This window comes from Enhydra lutris, unplaced genomic scaffold (assembly GCF_002288905.1).
Source record: "Enhydra lutris kenyoni isolate GAN:26980312 unplaced genomic scaffold, ASM228890v2 scaffoldscaffold1, whole genome shotgun sequence".
In the NCBI taxonomy this organism is placed as follows: domain Eukaryota; kingdom Metazoa; phylum Chordata; class Mammalia; order Carnivora; family Mustelidae; genus Enhydra; species Enhydra lutris.
In genome coordinates, this window is record NW_019154085.1 from 62,299,547 (window position 1) to 62,323,461 (window position 23,915).

General features: G+C 33.9%; 1 protein-coding gene across 11 annotated transcripts in view; it reads right to left on the reverse strand.

Moving 5' to 3' along the window:
- LOC111144135 (sodium voltage-gated channel alpha subunit 3) overlaps nt 1–23,256 on the reverse strand; it is a 78,119-nt gene extending 54,863 nt beyond the window's left edge. For 4 of the 11 annotated variants that reach the window (XM_022505549.1, XM_022504760.1, XM_022501056.1 and 1 more), the window contains exons 1-9: nt 22,993–23,256; nt 17,422–17,540; nt 13,786–13,875; nt 9,513–9,641; nt 8,759–8,850; nt 7,654–7,926; nt 7,381–7,444; nt 2,539–2,680; nt 1,242–1,448 (exon numbers count right to left, since the gene is read on the reverse strand). In XM_022505549.1, the coding sequence (XP_022361257.1) occupies nt 1,242–1,448; nt 2,539–2,680; nt 7,381–7,444; nt 7,654–7,926; nt 8,759–8,850; nt 9,513–9,641; nt 13,786–13,875; nt 17,422–17,540; nt 22,993–23,256 (1,380 nt within the window). Of the gene's footprint in view, nt 1–1,234; nt 1,449–2,538; nt 2,681–7,380; nt 7,445–7,653; nt 7,927–8,758; nt 8,851–8,937; nt 9,030–9,512; nt 9,642–13,785; nt 13,876–17,421; nt 17,541–22,992 lie in introns of all 11 variants that reach the window. The other 7 variants (XM_022504029.1, XM_022499423.1, XM_022506253.1 and 4 more) reach the window with 5 other exon arrangements.
- Nucleotides 23,257–23,915: the final 659 nt, after the last annotated feature.

Consider the following 23,915-nt stretch of genomic DNA (forward strand, 5'->3'; position numbering starts at 1 on the left):
AAAGAAAAAAATCTCAACATATAAATTACAACTTACACAAAAATTAGCATAAGATAGGTCATTGGCCTAAGAATAAAACATGAAACTATAAAGCTCCTAGGAAGAAGAATAGGAAATCTTGATGATGTAGATTTGGCAAAAGTATCTTAGACACAACACCAAAAGCATGACTAAACAAACAAAAAAACTTGGTAAAGTATACTTCATCCAGATTTAATTTTTATCTAAAAATTGTATTAGAATGAAAAGAGAAGTTAAGGATTAGGAGAAAATATCTGCAAAGCATATATATCATTAAGGACTAAAGAACTTATTCCCAGGATATATAAAGACTGCTTGAAACTCAAGAAAACAAAAAGCCCAGTTTAAAAAACAAATGGGCAAAAGATTTAAACAACCACTTCACAGTAGAAGCTACACAGATAGAAAATAAGAACGTGAAAATATGCTCAAAATCATTAGTCATTAAGAAAATGCCGAATAAAATGATGAGGTACTTAGTAGAATGGCTAATAAGACTAACCATAACCAAGTACTGGTAAAAATGTAGAGAAACTCTTACTACCATGTATCATATTTTACTGTCTTCGCATGACTTTCATCTATTTACTTATTTATTTATTTTCCTTTTGAGCAGATACTATTCTGTCTCTTCCCTCAAGACATGGATGGCCCATTCACCATGCCCTGAGTTCAAATAACCTATCAATATTAATGAGAATTTAAAGTTGTCATTTAATGCAGATGCTTTCCTGATATCCTGATAGGGGCTGTAGCAAATACCTTTTATGCTGCAGAAAACCCAAAGAGTGGTTAAGAATAGGTATACATAATGTTTTCTTGTTAATATTTGAGATAAATTAAATTCAGAATAAAACCTTAAATTTTATAATTAGGGGTGAAACATGAGTAGTTGGAAATATCAGTTATGAACCTTTTCACATTAAACTGAATGTCAGATTCTCCCCTCAGGTTTCATGATACACTTTCATAGTCCACCTTATCCTGAATGTGTTTTCTACCCCAAAGTAACTTCTTTATATATAATGTCAAAAAATTCCTTTGGTTTCAACTTCAGAAACAATTTTAGGTTTGAATAGCTTTCTCTTATTTCTAATGCTAGTGCTTGTATACCAAATGAAAAGCTGGTTCCAGTTTGACCTCTATGCTACAACAATATTCTTAAAACTTACAGTAGTAATAACAATACTGATAAAACTTTGCTTATTATCACTCAGTACCTGAGCTTCTTCCTGTTGCTTTTTAAGTTGTTCCAGCATTTGCTGAAATTCAGCCTCTTTCTGTTCTGCTTCTTCCAAGGTGGCCTGATTCTGTTCTTCATAGGCCATGGCCACCACAGCCAGGATCAAATTCACCAAATAGAAAGATCCCAAGAAAATCACCAGGACAAAAAATATCATGTATGTTTTTCCAGCAGCACGTAATGTCTAGGGAAGCAAAGGATAATTTCATGAGTATTTTCTATAATGTCCCCAAATTTCATGAGTATTTTCTATAATATCCTTTGATTTCCATAATTAGATAGTGAGGAGGTGAATACTTTTTAGCATCCATTGTATTTTGGCCAATATTTGTTTGGTATGAAAGTGAACACATGTAAGTGCACACGTGCACACGCACATATACACAAATAATATTTAAATTATCTGAGGCTTAACTATAGTGTCATTTGATACAAACATACACTTTTCAGATGAGTATATGTTGGATATATATATGCAAAACCTCACTAAAATCTTAGAGTCCATAATGGGGGGCACTATTAACAAATAAGAACACTATCTTTAATTCCTTTTCATGGAGTTCTCTTTCCATGGCAGCCTATTCTCTACATCTTTCAACATCTTTCTTTCCCATTTTCCTAGCTCCAATTAACCATGGGTTTAACTTGAAATTTTTTATATAATTGATTTTTAAAATATTTCACATGCTCTTTTTATAACTACAAATAGATTATGAACTAAAGCCTTGAACAATCTTGGCATCATCCATTCTTCCTAGCAGAATGTCCTTCATATAAAAAGTTTTTATTGTACCAAGTACTGACTGAATGATCAGTTGGGATTATAGGCATACATGCTTTGTACTGGACACTCCTCTGTATTCTACAGTGTTATTAATAATATTGATACTTGTAGGTTCATATATGTTCATAAAATTAAATCTCACATGTGTTAATTTGAGCCTTACTGCTGTGGTCTGAATGCTTGTGTCTCCCCCAAATTGCTAAGTTGAAAATCTAATGCCCAGTATGATAGAAGGTGGGGCCTTTGTGAGGTGATTAGATGGTGAAGGTGGAGCTGTCATGAATGGGATTAGCCCTTTCTATGCAGGTGATGGCATAGCAAGATGACAGTTTATGAACTAAAAAGGGGCTTTTGCCAGAATGAAGCAAGGCTGGCATCTTGATCTTAAACTTCCCAGTCTCTAGAACTGTAAGCAATACACTTCTGTTATTTATAAGCTATCCAGGCTGTGGTATATTGTTGTAACAGCCCTAATGGACAGGACACTTACCAGTTGGTAAAGGTTCTCCCAGTAGTCTTGAGTCATGAGTCGAAATAGGGACAAGAAAGCCCAACTAAAGGTATCAAAGCTTGTGTATCCATAATTGGGGTTTCGACCAGCTTTCACACAGATGTATCCTTCTGGACACTGGCTATAAGAGAGAGAAATGGTGCTAGTGTTAGGTTGGCAATTACAGCTATTTCAATCGATGTTGATTTATAGGAATTGTCAAAACACAGGGTTGCTATGATGGATTTTCTCGCGTTCATTTCCAGAGCACTTTAGGTAATTGGTTACAGTGATACTGTTATTAGATGAAATTTATTAGGAAAACCAATAGAAAACTGGGATGCAAGGAGTCAGATTTGCAGACATTTAGAATGGCAAAGAGGCAGCAACACATACTTTTACCTCTGAGATCATCAGTGTTCTGCTCTATACAAAGTTGCAAGAATCAATAATTAAAAAGGAAAGGCCAGGAAACAAAGGATAGGGAACCACGAAACAAAGGATAGGGAACCACTTAATGAGCTATTTCAGTAGGCACTTCTGTAGAATTTTATAAAATAAAGCTTATATTTTAGAGTAATTTGAGATTTACAGAAAAATTACAAAGAGGGCCCAGAATAAATGCCCTGCTTCCATGCCCAGTTTCCTCTCTTGTTAATATATTAGTATGGTACATTTCAGTCAATACTGATATATTATTATTAACCAAAGCCCGTACTTCGTTCAGATTTCCTCAGTTTTTCCTTAATATCCTATTATGTTTCAAGATCCCATTCAGGATACTACATTACATTTAGTCACCATGTCACTTTAGGTTCCTTCTGATAAAGTTTTTCAGACTTTCCTCATTTTTTATTATCTTGATAGTTTTGAGGAATATTTTCAGGTATTTTGAAGAATGTCTTTCAATTGGGATTTGTCTGACATTTTTCTCATAATTAGATTGGGAATGGATTTGGGGGGAGGTAAAATACCGTTATTGTCACATCATATCAAGGGTACATAGGATGAATATGACTTATCACTGTTGATACTAACTTTCATCACCTGATTATAATGTTTGTCAGGTTTTCCCACTGTACATTTACTCTTTCTTTTTTTTTCCCGTAGTGGATTCTTTGAAATAAAGTCACTATATGCAGCCCACCTATTAGGAACAGGGAGTTATGAGCCACCTTCTTAAGAGTAGAGCATGTACACAAATTACTTGGAATTCTTTTGCATGGGGGATTTGTCTATTATCTCTCATTTATTTATTTATCTATTATTCAATCATTTCTTTATATGAGTAGGTACTTAAGATATTCATTTCATACTTTGAATTCCAATTTAATTGTTTTATTTATTTTATTGCTTAAATTGTCCCAGTTTTGGCCATTGGGAGCTTTTTCATTGACTCCAGTATCTCTTTGATGTAACCCCATGGTTCTGTGTGTTTTGTTTTTGTTTGTTTTTTTAACACTTTCTTACTCTGTGGCACTACAAGATGCTTTAGACTCATCTTTTATATTTCCTGCTCTAGAATCAGTGATTTCTCCAACAAGTCCTCGTTCTTTTATTGGAGAACAGTATTAGAACCCAGGACAAGTGTGTGTGTGTGTATGTGTATACACATATATCTCCTTGCTTTGTCAATTGAGGGCCTAGAAGCAATGACACTGCCTTAGCAATAAACATAGCACCTAGATCTGGTTTCTAATAACAAGTATGTGTATATATGTATATGAATATGTGTATGTATATGTAAATATTTGTGCCTCTATTAAGCTAAACAGGAAGTCATACTGTCTCCAACCCTATTTCATTACCATGATACCATTCTAGACTCCCACCTTTGCTTATCTGTAACTTCTTAGTCCAAAAGTGACTGGCTTCTATCATCTACTATTTATGCTTAATTGTTCAATACTAGCATACATGCTTAGTTGTTTCAGGATTGTTAATCCATACTAGCATGGGAAGAAAACTTTATCAACTAGAGTACAGTTGTGTTTGTTTGTTTGTTTGTTTCCTTTGCCTTATAGACTCCACTCATTTCCAAAGTGGTTTAGATCAACACTTATTCTCATACTCCTTCAGTAAGGTTATCTTATTCATTATAAATAATTTTGTATCCCTTTGTTGCATTCTGTATTTCAACTGGGGATATTCCAACCATACAATGTTGTGGGGTTTTCTTGTTTTTTTTTTTTGTTGTTGTTGTTTTTTTGCATACATTGTTAACTCTTTGTGCTGTTAAGTTCTATGAGTTTTGACAAATGCTTAATGCTCATCAATACAGAATCATACAGAAGTTTCTCCACCCTAAAGAATCCCCCATCACCCAGTCAACCTCCTACCTTGAACCCTTGAAAAACACTGATTTTTTTTTAATCATTTCTACTGTTTATTTTTTTCAGAATGTCATGTAATTTGAATCAGACAAATACAGGTTCAGATGGGCTTCTTTTCTTTTCATGTATTAATATGTATTTAAGGTTCATCAATGTCTATTTGTGGCTTGATAGCTCATTTTCTTTTTATCACTGAATAATATTTCATTGGATGAATACATCACTGTTATCCATTCACCTGTTGTGGGACATCTTGATTGTTTCCAGTTTCTTATGATTATGAATACAACTGTTATAAATACTCACATGCATGTTCAAGTTAATTGGCTAAATATCTAGTAGGCAAATTGCTGGATCATATGGTTAAACTGTATTAATTTTGCAAGAAACTGCCAAATTGTCCTTCCAAAATGGTTGCACTATTTTGCATTCCCACCAGCATTTAATGAAAATTCTTGTTGTTCTGCATCCTCACCAGCAGTTGGTATTACTAGTTTCTTTGGATTTTAGCCATTCTAATAGGTATGGAGTAGTAATTCATTGTTGTTTTAGTTTTCAACTCCCTAATGACAAATGATGTTTGGCATCTTTATATATCCTTATTAGCCATCTGTATATATTCTTTTGTAGGGTGTCCAGATTTTTGCCCATTTTTAAATTGAGTTATTTGTTTTTTGTTGTTGTTGAGTTTTAAGAGTGCCTTGTATAGTCTGGCTACAAGTCTTTTTTCAGATAAATATTTTGCCAACATTTTCTCCCAACTATGGCGGGTTTTTTTCATTCCCTTTATAGTGTCTCTGCAGAGCGGAAGTTTTTAACTTTACTTAAGTTCAGCTTATCAATTTTTTCTTTCCTGAATTGGGTTGTTTAAAACTTATCACCAAATCTTAGTCATGTAGATTTTACTTTTTACTTTCTTAAACAAGTTTTATGGTTTTGCATTTTACATTTAGATCTATGGTTGATTTTGAGTTAGTTCTTGTGTAAGGTGTGAGATCTGTATCTAGGTTCATTTCTTTGCATATGGATTTCCAATTGCTCCAGCATGATTTGTTCAAAAACTTTCCTATCTCCACTGAATTGAATTTTTGTCTGTCAAAAATTAGTTGATTACATTTGTGTAGGTCTACTTTTCTTGGGATGGGGTGTCTGTTCTCTTCCATTGATCTATTTATCTTCTCCTTCCCCAGTACCATACTGTTTTGATTACTGTATACTTGTAAGAATTCTTCAAAATGGGTAGATTTCTTTAGAATTTTATTTGATATTTAACAAGAGTGGCTATTAATTTTATCATGTAAATCACCTAACCCATACTAAGTACTCAATAAATAGAAGTGATTTTTATGGTTTAATAATGATAAAGTATGCATCTTCCAGCCTTATCCAAAAATTTGTCAGGCTTTTAGATTAACTATTAATAATAAAAAATAATACCTAAAATGCAATACACACTTATGGTGGACCAGGTGCTAAACCAAGTGCTTATGTGTATTAAGTAATTAATCACCAGAACAACCCTAAGAGATAATATTACTCTCGACATTTTGGAAATAAATAAACTCAGATAAAGAGAGCTTAGAACACACTTTTCTAAAGTCAGAGTTTGTAAATGGTGGAGTTAGGGATTTGAATCCAGATATATATGAACTCTAGAATTATTGCTCTTATTCACTACATTCTCCTAACAAAGGTTAGGGAAAATATCAGGAAAACAATCCCCCCCCACCAAAACACTATCTCCAGGACTGATATACATTTTCAATAATACTCCTGGATCTTTATGGCTACATGAGTTTCCCATTTTCTAGGATGACTCAAAATTCTTCTGTGTAAATTCTGTGGTTTAAGAGTCAACAACTATTGCTGTCCTTGGCTTCCAAAAATATTACACCCTGACCTAAAATCAATTTATAATACTCTTGGGAAAATATGTTAATTATGAGTGACCAGCAGGATGACTAAGACACTAAAGTGTCTCTTATTGTAGAATGTGACCAAAAATAACTATTAGGCATGCAGATTCAGACCTACATGTGCCTTTGACATATATCTATCCCTTGGCTTTTTTGCACACGGGGTTTTCATGCTATTTCAAGAATACCTAACTCTCTCAAAAATAGTTTCCCAACTGCTGAAGATCATGTTATATTCTGGATTTTTTCCAGCCACAGCAAAACTTATTATATCAGAACATATCCACATCAATCAAAATGTTCCCTGTATTTATTAAACAGCTCTAATGAGTTTACAAAAAAGACAGACTATGGGTCTTCACACTTTGGGGTAAAAATCAGGTACATCTTAACTATGAAATTCTGGAGAAAATGTCCTTACCCAGAGGGGTGATTTTAGTGACCACAAGTTTAGAACTGATAGCAGCCCTCTAACACAGAGAAGGTACTTCCTAAGTAGGTAGCATCATTATTACATATATGTAAGAATACCCTTGTATTTTTCCCATCTGATTTTTCTCAAAGTGTTCCAACATAAAAATTATGTTTCTTACCCCGCATCTGAGCCATTTCCACAGAGTAGAGGGTCCTTTTGTCCATCCAAAACATAAAAGTGACCTATTAATATAAAGAATAAACTATTTCATTTCATATCTGTCCTACTGACATTAGGAATAAATGAGAGTTTGACTATCTCAGTTATTTCTAAAGTGGATGACAAAATGAAGTGTATTTACAGAGATGGTTTCAAGCCCACAGTCTTAGCTATTTATAGTTGAAAATTCATTCAGCAACACTAAGGTTAACAATGTAGCAATATTTCTTACTGTCATCTTCAATATAGTCCTTCCAGTTAAATGTACTCATTGTTATATTAACAAATATCCCATTGGAATCCATTGTGCCATTAAAGTAGGATGTGGTGTTGGTTTCAAAAGCAGAATCGCTTGGGGGCCATTGCAAACATTTATTCCTCAGGTTGCCCATGAACAGCTGCAGACCAATTAGAGCAAACACGCTCAGACAGAACACAGTCAGGATCATGACGTCGGAGAGCTTCTTCACGGACTGGATTAGGGCCCCTACAATGGTCTTTAAACCTGAGGAGAGACAAAGTAGGTCATCCAAAGAAGAGTGTCATAATCTGCAATATCTTTTTAGTCACACACATTATCTTTTCCTGTAAATGGTTGCTTGGCTATTTAGACACGAAAGCTTTATGGATAGCCAGATGGTTTGGGAGATGGATGAAAAGCAGATTTTATTTATGAATAGTATGCTTTCTGGAGATTTAAAATGGAAGTGTAAATATCTAGGCGGGAAGCTTTTTTGTGTGTGGTTTAATGTGTTGTCATGAACATCTAAAGAACTTGCAGTTATTTTTCATTTCAGATTGAGTTTCTTGAGGCACCTCCCTCCAACCCATTCTTACACCAGCCTCCAAGTAGCAATAATTCAGAGGAGAAAAGAATTTAAAGTATTAAATATCCTAAGCCATGCTGTTCAAGAATAATCTTTTCTCCTTTATAAAAGGAGATCTATTTTCAGAATAGATCTGCAGTGAATGGTAAAACCCAACTAAGTTTGTAAAGGCATGGTAGCAAAGCTTTTTCCATATCGTAGAAGAGAAAACTTGACATCATAAATGCAAAAAGAGAGAGAAAGCATGAGAGAGAGAGTGCACACATGTGCACAAAACTAGTATTTTTATAGACAACTCATGCAATTCTCTGTTAAACTCAAAGGCTGACTTTACAAATAAGCGTGTAATTTCTAAAATTTTAGGAACTGAACTGCTTTGAAACATCATTTGGCATTCTTGAAGTTGACAAACAAGAATAATAAACAAGTCTAATGATCCAAGTGTGATTTGAACCTAAATATTATTACAGTGCATTTAAAGTCAGCCCCAGTGTTTAACCTATCTCTCACCTGGAATGACTGAAATTGTTTTCAGTGCTCGGAGAACTCTGAATGTTCTCAGCGCTGAGACATTGCCCAGGTCCACAAACTCTGTCACGTATCTGTAATAGGGAGTTCACACACAACACAATAATACACAAGAAAAGTTGGAGATACAAGGAGCCTATCTTCTTATACCAGTTTCTTACCTGGAATTACAGAAATAGTTTTCAGAGCTCTCAAGACTCTGAAAGTTCGAAGGGCTGAAACATTGCCTAGGCTTACAAATTCTGTTACATACCTGTAGAATTAAATCAGAGTTACTGATAGTTTTTACAAAGTTTATACTAAATAAAGAATGAAATTTGGGCTTGGTGTATAGAGCCCCTTGAGTTTAACAAATGGACTTGCTACAGACTTCAGGGTGCCATATCCTGAAAGCTGCTTTTAAGGAATAAAATTTTGTTGCCTTATTTCAATGAAATTTTCACTAATAGGAACAGGTTTGTAAGAAATCAAAGTATAGTTGAGGTATCATGCTCAATGAATACTTCATTTTGATGAAATGGAAGACAATATGGCATGACAGTAATTGTTTATTGCTCCTTTACCAGATAGATTTACCTTACTGTATGTATTGTAATGTGTATTCTCAAAATATATGAGGTGTATAGTTAATTTGGCTAATAAGCAAACTCTGCATTTAAAATATGTCACAACCACTTGGTTTGTGCTACAACTGTTTTCATTCCTTTGAGCTTAACAACTTTTCAAAAATACTCACGCCATCACAATGACACTGAAATCCAGCCAGTTCCATGGATCACGAAGGAATGTAAAATCTTCTAAGCAAAACCCTCTTGCCAAGATTTTTATAAGTGACTCAAAGGTGTAGATTCCAGTGAATGTGTACCTAGGAAGAGCATCCAAATAAAAATTAACAGTTTCATTTGAGCTGTTAATACAAATGGTTTCAAATATGGCAAATGTATCCTTTTGTGTTTTTTTTTTTTTATTTGCTAAAATCCTATTTCCTATTTCTATTTACAGAGACTTGACTAGTTTAATTAATTTCGTAAGCCTGAGTAAGGGGTTAAAGTGAAGAGATAGTATCTTCCCCAAAGAATCTGGTCTTGTTTAACTATTTAGACTTTAGAATAATAATTTCATGTGTTTTATGGATAATCATCAAGCTTGGCCCTCTAGAGCAACACTGTTTGATTAAAATATAATACCAGCTAAATATGTAGTCTTCAAATTTTCAGTAACCAAACAAAAAAGTAAGGAAAAACAGTTGAGTTTAATTTTCATATTATATTTTATTTAAACCAACGTAGCTAAAATATTATTTCAACAACTAAGACTAACCAAATTTCAGGTTTCACATGTGGCTAGTGTCTCACTTGTTAGACAATACAGCTCTATAGGTAAAAATTTCTTGGATTTATTTATTTATAATAAAATACTCCATTCAAATTTATTAATGATTAGAATTATTTTTAGGCATATTTCACATATCTAACCTAGAAAATATGCTTCCCCTTTTTATCTTTAAGGGTCAGGCATATAGTTTTAAACTGCTTCTCTCATATATATCTATACAAGGAAAATTATAATTTATTAGTATTTTATATATGTGCATTTACAAATTACCGAAGCTCAGAGCAAAAGCAAATTTCTGATTCTTATCTGCATCAGCTACCAATTCTATACAATTGAGCCAAATCATTTAAACATGCTCACATTCAAATTTCAGCCTCCAAAATGGTGAAAGGCTTTTCCATTTACTGTTTGATATATAGTGCATATTTAGCCCTCTCTCCTTCGAGTGTTGACAATATTCTCTATTTCTTCCAAAAACAGTTGAGAAAGAGTACTTGTTTTTCAACATTGTGTTCTTTTAAAAAGTGCTATTTTAGATTATCCTTCAGATTATTTCACCCCAGCTACAAAGATTTGATTTACTCTTATTAAAATTAATTGTATTTCCCACCTACTAGTATTTTATATGTGAATAAAGTTAGGAGAGTTATTTCTGCATTGTTTTCTGCAGAAATTTCTCTCAGATGAGGGAACAAAGAAATAAGAGGAAAATCTACGTAGAGATCTTCACATCAAGTTTTCCTAAGAACACCCCTCCTCCTTTTTAAAATAAGTCAGCTGATTTTTTGAGGAATAAATTTAATTGCTATTTTTACTTATTATGAAGTAGCTGACCTCTTTAGAAAAAGATATAATTTACAATGCCAAGCTTATATTTACTTGTGTTTTAGTTTGGACCTTTGTACATTACACATAATCACCATGACATTGCCTTTCAGAGAGAGCTATCTTGTGAAAAGCCATAAGAGACAGCTCAATGTATGTTTTATTTATCACATTAATGGTTAATGCCCTATGGTCTATGCTTAGGCAATTCTAAGTTATCTAATATTAAAGTCCCTACCCTGTTTTTGTGGATACCTATCCAAGGAAGAGTGTCCTGGAGCTTAACATGTGAGACAGAGCTTTGCCCAGAACAGGTGTTCAGAAGTGCCTATTAGCAAACTAGATAAAACAAGTAAGTGAGAATCGAGGGGACCTTGATCTTTCTTACCTCTGCCTCACTAGGCTTCTGATCATACTGTTGATTCTGTCCATGTCACCCAGTTTTTTTTTTTCCTGTAATTATGATGTCTGTAGATCTGTGCCTACCTTTCATAACATGACCCTCACTATACCATGTGGTCCTCAGCCTATTCTGTGCATATCGCCTCTTTGTACCAGGACTGTTTATGCTATCAGTGACCTGTTTTCATGTCATAACTGATTTCTATCTTCTTTGCACTCTTGTTTATTTGGTTTGGCTTACAGGCTATAACCACTAATTTTGGTTGTTTTCCTGCTACTTTGCTGTCAAGTGATAAATGACCCTAATAATTGTACAAAGTTTTCCCACCAAACGAAGTCAAAACCTTTTGTACGCATAAGACCATTTTCATAATGGATATAGTTATCTCTAAAAATGACCTTAAAAAGAGAAACTTGCTGAGGGACATGGTTGGCTCAGTCAATTAAGCACCTAACTCTTGATTTCTGCTCATGAGACCATGAGATTAAGCCCACATTGGGCTCTGTGCTGAATGTGGAGCCTGCTTAAGATTCTCTCCCTTTCCCTTAACCCCTCCCTTTTGCCGCCTCCAAGAAAGAAAAGAGAGAGACGTGCATATTCAAGTAATAATATTCAAATGTCCTCTTTACCTTTCTTTTAATAATATTATACAAATAAATGTGATTTGTACATGTTTAAATGTTTCAGTAATTTCTTCTAGGAAGAGTAGATATAGATTGGCTTTATATAGGTATGTCCATTTGTTAATCCACAAATTATAAATGATAACAAAGAATTCTGTTAAATTGCTTACCTCAGCATAAGAACTGGATTCTCTACTAAAATTATTTCTAAGGAACATTTCCAAGCTACTATAAAAAAAATCTTTAATGTGTTAAACTGACAAATGATGGCTTAGAATAGTGCATTAAATCCCCAATAGAAGTCTATAAAAATATATAGAAGTGGCAATATTTGTTGTAATAACTTATCTCCTATTAGATATTACTTTTAAAAAATATAACAATAAAAAGAACATACTAAAAACCTTTTTTTACCAAATGTTATCATTGTATTATACAATACATAAATAACCTACATAACATAAACACCTTCTGTTTCATTAAATAATATGTTTCTCTGTCATGAATAATCTCACATGTGAAAGAAAACTTGGGAAATAATGCTGTTATAATGGAGAAATTATGTTAGTTAATGCAAAAATTTCCTCAGCACATTGATGTTTTGAATCAATTAATGGCATTTTTATCCTTACATTTAAATAAAACATCTTTAGCATTAAAGGGAGACCTAAGTACTAATGCAGACATATAAGAGTCTTCTTTAGTGGAAGCAGGGGCTAGTTTAATGCCCAAGAAATATTGTGCTTAGACCTTTTCCTTTGTATTAAAATAATACATCAAATAGTTTGATGACATGATAGAAATGTCCCCAGGTCTTCGTTTTAAGGCAGAAAGGCCACAACCTGGTTGTGAGACTGCAAAGGAGTTTCTGGCTATGATTTTAAGTACAAATGTCTATAGAGCTTTCACTTGGCCAGTATTTTTATTGGGATTGTATGGTTTTTATTAGTGTTTTAATTACAAAGTTTCCTAAGTTTTGAGTGATCTGCTCTTAATCATGTTTTCCCCTTAAGCCCTATTATTTTTTGAGCTATGATTTTGTAGAGATGTTTTATTTCTTTTATGGAACACATCTATGGTGTTTTAGCACACATGCTGTGTCTGAATAAACTACATATCTAAGTATAACTAAATATCTAAGTTACTTAAACACCTAAATGTATTTTCCCAACTATAATGATATAACATATAACCAAAATACCTACTATAATAATATTATGCTAAACACCTAAATCTGTTTTATGGGAATATAACAATAATAGTAATATACCAGCATAAAATAATTTTATTCTTCATATTACTCAAATGGCTTTGTTGTTTCTTTTAAATATTTATTTATTTGAGAGAGAGAGAATCCACGAGCCGACTTCCTGCTGAGTGCAGAGCTTGATGTGGGGCTCTGCATAAGCTCCTTGAGATCATGACTTGGGCTGAAATCAAGAGCTGGGTGCTTAACCCACTAAGCCACTCAGGTGCCCAAAATGGTCATTTTAAAAAAAAAAATCTAAAATGCATACCTATTATTGAATTTTAACTTTTATGCTAAATGATTGGTTTAGTTTACCAGCTAGTGTATTTACTCTTTACAACCTTTCTTAAACAGATACTATCATGCATTTTTTGGAAAGAATACTTACCTCATAGAAGAGAAGCTCCCCCAAAGAACTTCCCTTATGTTCTTTCATGTTATGGAAATAACTCTTTCTTAGAAGTTTTTAGCCTGACTCCAGAAACGTGTAAAACTTAAGTCAGACCATAACCATAAGGCAAAGCTAGGTAATTTGAATGTGCATTTCTCATTCGAAGAAGTCATTCCTACTTACTCTACATTCTTCGTCCAGTCTGGAGGGTTACTCAAGGTCATAAATACACAGTTGGTCAAAATAGTGCACATGATAAGCATGCTGAATAAAGTAGATTATAGTTAAGGAATAAATGCTAGTATATTATCAAGACCATTTACAAACAACCCAATACCAAAAAAAATTATCAAAGTTACTGTGAAATATGTCTTATTTGTTTTAAAACAATGGCAAAAGTAATAAGAAGCTTCAAAGCCTGTCATACATCCTTGGTCTACTCTTTTTCATTTTACATGAAATGTAAAACTTCACAGAACTGAATTTAATGGAAAGAGATCTCTGTTTCAAGCAATGGGAATTTTGCATTCCAATTAGTTATGTGAAATAGCACTGCAAGGAGAAATGACCATTCTTTAGTAAGTTCACAATGTAGGTGTAAAATAAAAGTGTGAAAAGTATAAATGTTATTACATCTGAAGTACAAACTTCAGATATAATTTAAAATCACCATTGACTGATAAAACATTAATGAATGCAATATAAAAACCCGAGAAAGAATACCCCAGTATATTCAAGGATTACATTGATTGAGAATTGTACTGTAATCAGTTACTTTTAATAATCTTATTGTGATGTGACTCATTCTTTCAGTGTTTTATAAGAGTAAAGGAAGAGAGAATTTTTTTGCTCATAAGTTAATATTGTTTTCTAACTTTTTATTTTCTCTTTAGACTGTGGGAGAACTTAATGGACCATCTAGATATCCTTCTGTATCTAGTCCACATTGTTCCTAAACAGATGAGTGCTGTTTTGAAAACTTCCTGAGAATTAGCTGTAATTAATTTCTATTAGGATCTCAATCAGACCTCACTCTAATGAATATTATGGTTATTTTGGGGGTAAATCTTTAATTTAAAAATATAAATGCTTGCTAATATCAAACCATAGAATGAAAAGAATTCAAATGAAAAGTTCGGTCCTATTTACCCTATCTCTAGGTTAACCAGTCTTTTGTCTCTCTTTTAGTTTTTTTTTTTTTAATGAGGCTATTTTGAATCTATCTGTATAAAATTCCCATTCTTGATTAAAGACCTAAATGTGAGACAGGAAACCGTTAAAATCTAGAGGAGAACACAGGCAGTAGTCTCCTTGACATTAGCCATAGCAACTTCTTACTAGATGTCTCCTGAAGCAAGGGAAACAAAAGCAATAATAAACTATTGAGACTTCATCAAAATAAAAAGCTTCTGCACAGCAAAGGAAATAGTCAACAAAACTAAAAGGCAGCCTACAGATGGGAGATTATTTGCAAATGATGTATATGATAAAGAATTAGTATCTAAAATATATAAAGAACTTATAAAACTCAACACCCAAAAAGCAAATAATGTAATTAAAAAATGGGCAGAAGATATGAATAGACTTTTTCCAAAGAAGACATACAGATGGCCAAAAGACACATGAAAAGATGTTTGACATCACTCATCATCAAGGAAATACAAATCAAAACTATAATGAGATATCACCTCACACCTGTCAGAATGGCTAAAATTAACAACACAAGAAACAACAGTTGTTGGTGAGGATGTAGAAAAAGGGGACCCTCTTATACTCTTGATGAGAATGCAAACTGGTGCAGCCACTCTGGAAAACAGTATGGAGGTTCCTCAGAAAGTTACAAATAGAACTACCCTATGACCCAGTAATTGCACTACAGGGTATTTACCCAAAGGATTAAAAAAAAAATACTGATTCAAAGGGGGCACACACACCATGATGTTTATAACAGCATTCTCAACAATAACCAAATTATAGAAAGAGCCCAAATGTCTATCAGCTGATGAATGGATAAAGAAGATGTGGTATGTATACACACACACACACACACACAATGGAATATTAGCCATCAAAAAGAAAAAAATCTTGCCATTTGCAATGACGTGGATGGAACTAGAGTGTATTGTGCTAACCGAAATAAGTCAGTCAGAGAAAGACAAATACCATATGATTTCACTCATATGTGGAACTTAAGAAACAAAAGAGATGAACATAAGGGAGGGGGGAAAAAGAGGGAAAAAAACCATAAGAGACTCTTAACTATAGGAGGTGCGCGGGGAATGGGCTAGATGGATGAGGGGTTTTAAGGAGGGCATTTGTGTTGAGCATTGGAGCTTCCTGTAAGTGATGAATCACTAAACTCCCCTGAAACCAGTATTACACTGTATGTTAACTAACTAGAATTTAAATAAAAATTTGAAAAAGAAAAAAAAATGATAACTTCTCACAAGAAACAAATGATGTTGGCAAGGATGTAGAGAAAGAGGAACGCTTTTACACTGTTGGTAGGAATGCAAACATACAGCTGCTCTGAAAGACAATATGGAGGCTCCTCAAAAAGTTAAAAATAGAACTACCCTACAATCCAGCAATTGTACTACTAGGCACTTGTCCAAAGAATACAAAAATACTAATTCAAAGGGATGCATGCACCCCAGTATTTATAACAGCATTATCTACAATAGTCAAATTATGGAAAGAGCCCAAATGTCCATCAACCGAGGAATGAGTAAAGATGTGGTGTGTGTGTACACACACAAACACACGCACGCGCGTGTGCGAATATTACTCAGCCTTAAAAAAGATTGAAATCTTGCCATTTACAACACCATGGATGGAGCTAGAGGATATAATGCTAATTGAATCAAGTCAATCAGAGAAGAACAAATACCATATGATTTCACTCATAGGTGGAATTTAAGAAACAAAACCAATGATCATAGGAGGAAAAAGAGGCAAACCAAGAAATAGACTCTTATCTACAGAGAACAAACTGATGGTTACCAGAGGGGAGGTGAGTGGGGGGTGGGTTAAATAGATGACGGGGATTAGGGAGTGCACTAGTGATGAGCACTGGGTACAGTATGGAAGTGTTGAATCACTAAATGGTACACTTGATACTAATATTACACTGTATGTTAAACTAACAGGAACTTAAATAAAAAACTTAAAAAAAAATAAAAAATGTCCGTTCTTAGACACAGCCTCTGAATACCTTTCTATTTTATCATTACCTATTGGAGAATTTGTTGAAATCCACACCTATTCTGTCCTTGTTTGATGGTTTTTGACTATCATTGTAAGTAGTCTTAAGTTCAGTTATTTTTAAATATATATTAGATATTTAGGCACATATATAGTTTAATAAATATTTAGTAAAAGAAGGATGGACAGATCCAGGTGCTGAAGATACAGAACCAATCAAGGCATAAAAGTAAGAATATTTGGTAATATGGATAATAATACTAACCACAATAGACTATGTTTCTTTAGCAATAATTATGTGTGGTCTGGAGGATAATAAAAGTGTGAAGTAGATTTGCTGTTGTTCCTTCTACACAGTATGTTTCATTTACACATTCACTAATATAGTTCATTTTTACTTCTAGGATCATAATAGTCATTCTATACTAATATTTTAATAAGTGGCAGAAAAATCAGTGAGAAAGGATTAAATAACAATGTCACAATTAATATTAAAGAAATTATATATAATATATAACACAATATACGTAAAATATAAATATATAAAAATATGTATAAAAGAATGACATTTTCTATAAAATCAAGTACCAGCATTCAATCACATGAAAAGGATATGAATGTACCAAAATCTTAATAGCAATTTTCCTAACAGGGTTTAGCGGAGTTAAAATATACAAGGCAGAGGTGGCACTGAATCGGAAAATTGCCTTCCCTTTATTCAATACTATAAAAGTCTGAAAAAGAAAATATGAAAAAAATTACTAGATTAGACATGTGGCTTACTTGAAGAGCTTAAACAGATGAAGAACTTTTTACCTGATTTGTTTGTTCAAACTTGTTTGTTTAAACAAATTGGTTTATTGTAACTATAAACATGTTAGATGTTTCTCGCCTGACTTAACATAGTAAACATATGATTTACTATTACCTAATTTGTCTCTAGAGTTCCAACTTTCTGATATAAACTGATGATCCTACACAAATTTTTTTTATCAAATTGTAACTTTACAGATTCCAATTTTATTTAAAGCTTACCATCTGTCTCCAGTTTTAGTAACTTTTTCAGATTATTCTGTACATATTGCTACAAAAATAATCTTTTTTATTTTAATTATTTCAAGTCTTTGAACTCTAAAGTTTATGAATCCTCTCTATTTTCCCTATGGAAGTTGTCCTACTTTAAAATGTTCAAACAGGCTGAGTAACCTGGTTTTGCTGATTCTGTAGATCTGCTGGTAATACTAAGAAGGGAAAGCTGCATTGAGAATTAGCCTTCAATACATCATTTCAAAGGGCATTCTGTAGCTAAAATTCTATGACCTGAAACCTGTAACCATCAATTTAACATTTAAGCCATGTTACTCAGTGATTACCCACCACATCTCTCCAGGATCAACTTTTAGTTTTTCCCACTAAGCCGTCTCTTCTCCAACAAATTGACTGTCCACCTGTCAATTTAACTCACAACCTGTCAGCTTCGCCCTCTGATTCTGAAAATGTGTCATAAAATCCTAGAAGAAGGAGGTACCTGAGAGGTCATCTAATATAAACTCCCCCCATTTCAGGTCCATAACAGGCCTGACAATGAGGTCCTACCAACTATTTAATCAAAGTTCTTAGTCCTCTCTGTATATTTGATTCTCTTGAGGTGATTTTAAATTTGCCAATATTTGGGTCCCACACAAAACCAATTGAGTCAGAATTTCTGGAGGATGGGCATAGACATGGGTATTATTATTATTATTATTATTATTTAAAGATTTTATTTGACACACAGAGAGAGATCACAAGTAGCAGAGAGGCAGGCAGAGAGAGAGAAGGAAGCAGGCTCCCCACTGAGCAGAGAGCCCGATGTGGGACTCGATCCCAGGACCCTGAGATCATGACCTGAGCCGAAGGCAGAGGTTTAACCCACTGAGCCACCCAGGCGCCCCATGGGTATTATTTTTAAAATTTCCTCTGGTAATTTTAATATGCAGCCAGGTTTGAAAAGACCTACTTTCAAAAATGTCCTCAGTTATCAAAATCACCTCCTCCATCATGCCTTTCCAGATAAATCACTGCCTTCTGATCACTTCTAATTGTTTCCCTTTACCAGTAAGTCTTAGTATATTAATTTGCACACATTGGCATGTTGCTTTTAATTACAGTCAAGTAGCAATTTACATGTAGGGTTCACTCCACTGAGGACTAGGTTAGAAGTTGTTGGAACCTATTGAGCATAAAAGCCTTAATCTACTTTTTCTCCATTTTTCCCCACAGTACTTAATAGTGTGGTTTGTAAATAAACACTTGTTTTAATTAAGGGCAGGCTTACCTTTAAGATGCCATTTACCTTTAAGACATCAGTACATCCATTTGCTTAATAATATGTTTTTACTCTTAAACTAAGGTCTGTATCCCCTACAATCATGTTCACTGACAACATGGTAGTGTTTGAATAGGTAGACAGAAAAACTTATATTTTGAGTATAAAGGACAGAGAAAACAATTTCTCCATACATTACCCTTTTGTATTCAAGACCATGGAGCCAAACATTACCTAACCAACCATTTTCCATGAATAGCAATCTATAAAGTTGAACAATTCTACGAGGAGGGCAAGTAAACTTTTTTATGAGCATTGAGATCATCCATAAGGGATTTTGGATATTAGGAAAACTGCCCTCGAAGCACAAATGCATTAAAGGACTTTCTTGAATTCACAGGATTAGATCATTTAATATTACAAACAATCTAGATACATTTAGGCATTCAATGATGTAAACTTCACAATAATTAAAAGTGCGTTTACTCATTCTGAGGCAGTTTCCCTGAAAAAGCAGTTACCACTTGTAAAGCTAGGAGAGGAATTTATTTTGAAAAATCTCCAAAAACAGAGTGACAGGAGTGAAATGTCCCTTTAAACATGAAATCCTCTGCTCTCCCGAAAGATTAGCCTTAGCCTTCATGGAACTAATGGGATTAAAAATGACATGTCAAGGGCATCTTCATTGAATTTGCAGGTTCTGGAACAGAGCAGGCCTTAAGAGCACAATTTCAAGTTTATTTCTGGTGAACACCACCTAACACAAAACCTTGAGTTCTGAGAAATGAAGAATAAAATACTAATATCCTGTATAGTGAAATAATTACAAGGAAGACACTTGAAGTTTGGGACTCAGGTTATTGAGAGATGGGCATAAACTGAAAATTACTGGAGAGAGTGACAGATAATTGGAGGAGGGATAAATAGTGTCAAGTCCAAAATCTGGTCTTCAAGTAATGATAAATAATGATGTGACTTAAAAAAATTATTACCTATTAGTACTAAGGTGATGAATGTTATAATGTAAGTATGTCTAACTAGTTGTTGTTCACTTTGGAATGCTGCTTGCTTTTTCCCAGATGAATATACATCTTACAGGTTCACTAAAATGTTTACTATTTGAGGCAAGAGTAAGCTTTATATCTGCGAATAGGACATTATCAAATAGAGAATTCAAAACAGCATACAACCAATTTTTTAACGTTTTCTTTCATTTTATTAATAAATGCCATATATAATTTTGCTTAGTGCTTAAGAGTTCTGACTGCCTGGCTTCAATCCCTGAATTCACCACTTACGGAGTGTGACTTGGGCAAGTTACTTAACCTCTCTGGGCTTGACCTCCTGTGTGTAAAATGAGGCTAATATAGTACTGCTTGACTGGTTCTTGGAATATTAAATGAATTATGACACTTAAAGCACTGAAACAGTGCCCAACAAAGTAGGAACACAACAAACGTTAGCTTCTTATGATTATCAGCGTCACTATTCCTCAGTTGTTACCTGGTCAATTTAAACACCATTGAAATGCATTGTGAGGTGGCTCATCTGATTATCTGATTAAATTAGGTATGTAAAATATATCATAATTAATGGCAACAAACTGTTACGTAATGCTTTACAGTTTTGAAGTGCCTTTTACCTGCGTTATTCAAATAATTAACATAAACTTCATACCATGTTTTTAATTCCAGAACTTTTCCATTAGCTTCTTAACGTTAGCTCCTTCAATCCTAACAATCACAAACTACCTTTTTCTTCAATAGTATCTCAGTCTTCATTTTTATAGGTACTTCATAAAGAAAGGCAGTGCACCACCAGTAAAAAGTGAATAGTCTAGATGTCTCGCAAGATGGGCCATGGCCACTAGGAATAAATCAAGGTCCAAGTCTGGTTCTCAGACAGGAAGGCCATAAAAACTGACTTTGTTAGCATACACAGAACAATTCTGTTTCTTAGCAGCGGACTCACAGTAACCAAGCCTGAAAGCCTCACATACAAAATCAGAATGCCAATCTACTTATTTACAATGAGATGTATTACTGTCACATGGACTGAAATAATTGCAGTGGCATAACCAGCATTTTCTTTCCTTTCAGGCAGATCTGTGGGAAGACAAATTATAATAAGAAGGTTCTTTGCAGAGGGTGGAGTCCAAACAAGCCGACTTAATCAAATGCTGCACAATGTTTAATGACACCTCTGTTAGGTAGCCCCGTGTAGCTCGTCTACAATGAAATAGCCTTGATTTGGGGAGGAAAATGCTTTCAGGGCTACTCTAAAGACCTGTTTCCTTTGGAAAATGCCAGTGTTTGTCTCTTTTATTCTCCCCACCCCTTAATCTTACCAATTTCCTTTCCTAAGGATACTTCCTTTCTTTTAGTAGCTAATACTTCTAAGTATGTCAGAGTGAGCATATCCCTGTCTCTTAAAGACATCTTTGCAAATATATACTTTGAATCAGTAATTTTAAGGAGAATTTTATTCTAGTTTCTGGGGGGAGGTCTCACTGTCATCATCATGTATAACAGTAACAGTAACTAAATTTCAAATTTTCAAAATTTTCCTTATCACTTCTATAGTAGAGTACTGGAACAAATGACTTTCAAAAATGTGTGAATCAGAATTAAATGCCACTTTCATGAAACTAGTTTCAAAGGAAAAAGAAAGGGCCTGTTTAACTATTTAAGTTTATTTTATGACTTATAGAAAGCATTTTAGAGCTTGTTCCTCCAAGTATGGCCCGTGTATTATAGCAGAAGGAGTCTCACCCCAGTACTTGTTAGAGATGCAGGATCTCTGGCCCCACAGAACTCTGGAATCTGAATCTGTATCTTAACAAGATCCTCAGATGATGTGTATACACATGCAAGTTTGAGAAGCCCTCCTTGAGGGCAATAGGGCTAGTTCCACCTTTGGATGGTTAACTGTCAGGTTCTTTACCCATCACTGATCTTATAAGATTAAATCACATAGTGCTTAGAGAATGCAATTTCCTTAGCTATTCTTTCTAAAAGGACTGGATCTGATTAATAAAGGCATTCAGTATCTTCTTTAAACCACAAACTATCAATTTATGGTGATATTTATTTATCTCTAGTTTCTATATAGACCTTTTTTTTATGCTTATGAATGTGAAATATAAATTGTGTGTTATAAAATGCCAAAATACCCAATTAGATGGTGCAGTATCTATCATCCATTTAAGAAAAAAATATTTGCTATAAAACTCTGCACAGCTGGTTTAACTTCAAAAACTAGTTAATTCCGACAGAATTATATTGTTATTATAGCATTAGGAAGGCATAGTCATAACTTGATTAAAGTCATATGTAGATAGAGAAAACTTGAGGGGTTTTTGTGTTTTGTTCTTGACATTTTTTTCGCTGAGTAGGTGTGACTGTGCTTGTCAATGTATTATCTTCTTATAGGAGGATGCTAAGTAAGATTATTATCCTCTAGAATACAAATCTCTTGTGAGCAAACTTCAAGACAATTAATAACTAAAAAATAAGAAGTACATATGCCCATAACTCTTCTTTTACATGACTCTTCTTCTGTTGTCTACCATGTGCTGAAATATGTCAGTGATAACATATTTTGCTTTGTAAGTATCAATTTTCATTTTGACTATTTCAGTTACTGTGAAATTGTAGAAAGCATTTGTTTATCTATCATATCTCTTCACTGTAGCCAAATCTTGACTTTGGCTACTGTGCTTAAAAGTAAGTGGAAATAAAAAGTACAAAGTCTTTAACAGTAGAAAACTTACGATGCAGTATGTATATGAGCCAGAGAAAAGTATATTAACATTAATGTTTAAAGACTTAAATTTGGAAATATAACTTAACTTTTGAAAGTATAAAATCCACACTCACTTTCTTATTGATATAGTAGGGGTCCAGGTCCTCCAAGGGCTCTGACACCATCTCTGGAGGAATGTCTCCGTAAATAAATGGAAGGTTCTTCCCAGCTTCCAAGTCACTATTTGGCTTTGGTTTGTTCTCGTCATCATTGTCTTGTTCTCTCTTGGGCTTTTTGGCTTTCTCTTCTGTGGCACGTTTTTCGATAGCAGCAAGAGATTCTCTAGTAAAAAGGCGGAAGCTTTCAGGCCCCGGGGGTACCAGCAGTGCCTGTGCCATCTTTTCATCCTGCACATTTAATTACGTTTAGCTTCTTGCATAAGAATTGCCTACCAAGGGAAAAAAATGCATGAGAGATAGGAAAGCAAGTGAGTGAGAGGGATTAAGAAAATCAGCCAAGATGTCATTTAATGTTTCTTCTAGCAATTTCTTTGGTAGTATATTAATAAATGAATATTTATTTTTGGTGGGAAAAAACTTCTCTTCTTCAATGCATAGACTTCTTTTCTTTCTCAGTATGCAGTATAAACATTTTACAATGTTCCTTTGGGGATTCTTCTGGTGACTTTTTAAAAGTATAAACATCTTAGGGCTGCACTACAAATTTTAACCCGGAAGCATCATTATCCAGTCTAATGTTCAATAAACTAGTTTTATAAGTCTATCAAAGTCTGGTCTGAGACCTTTGAACCAAAACATATTATAGTATACTTTGGTAAAAAGAGTAATGTCAGTAATGCTTGTCAGTGAAATTACTTAAGGACCCATCATTCCCCACCCTCACACCTTTTATCACATCTTACTAGCTCTCCAAATAAAGAAATACACTGGTATATGCCTGACTCCTAAAATCTCAGAATAAGAAAAGAAGTTTTGCCTAATCCAACTGCTGTTCTGGTTGTCACCATCATCATCAGTGAGCATTGGTTATCCAAATA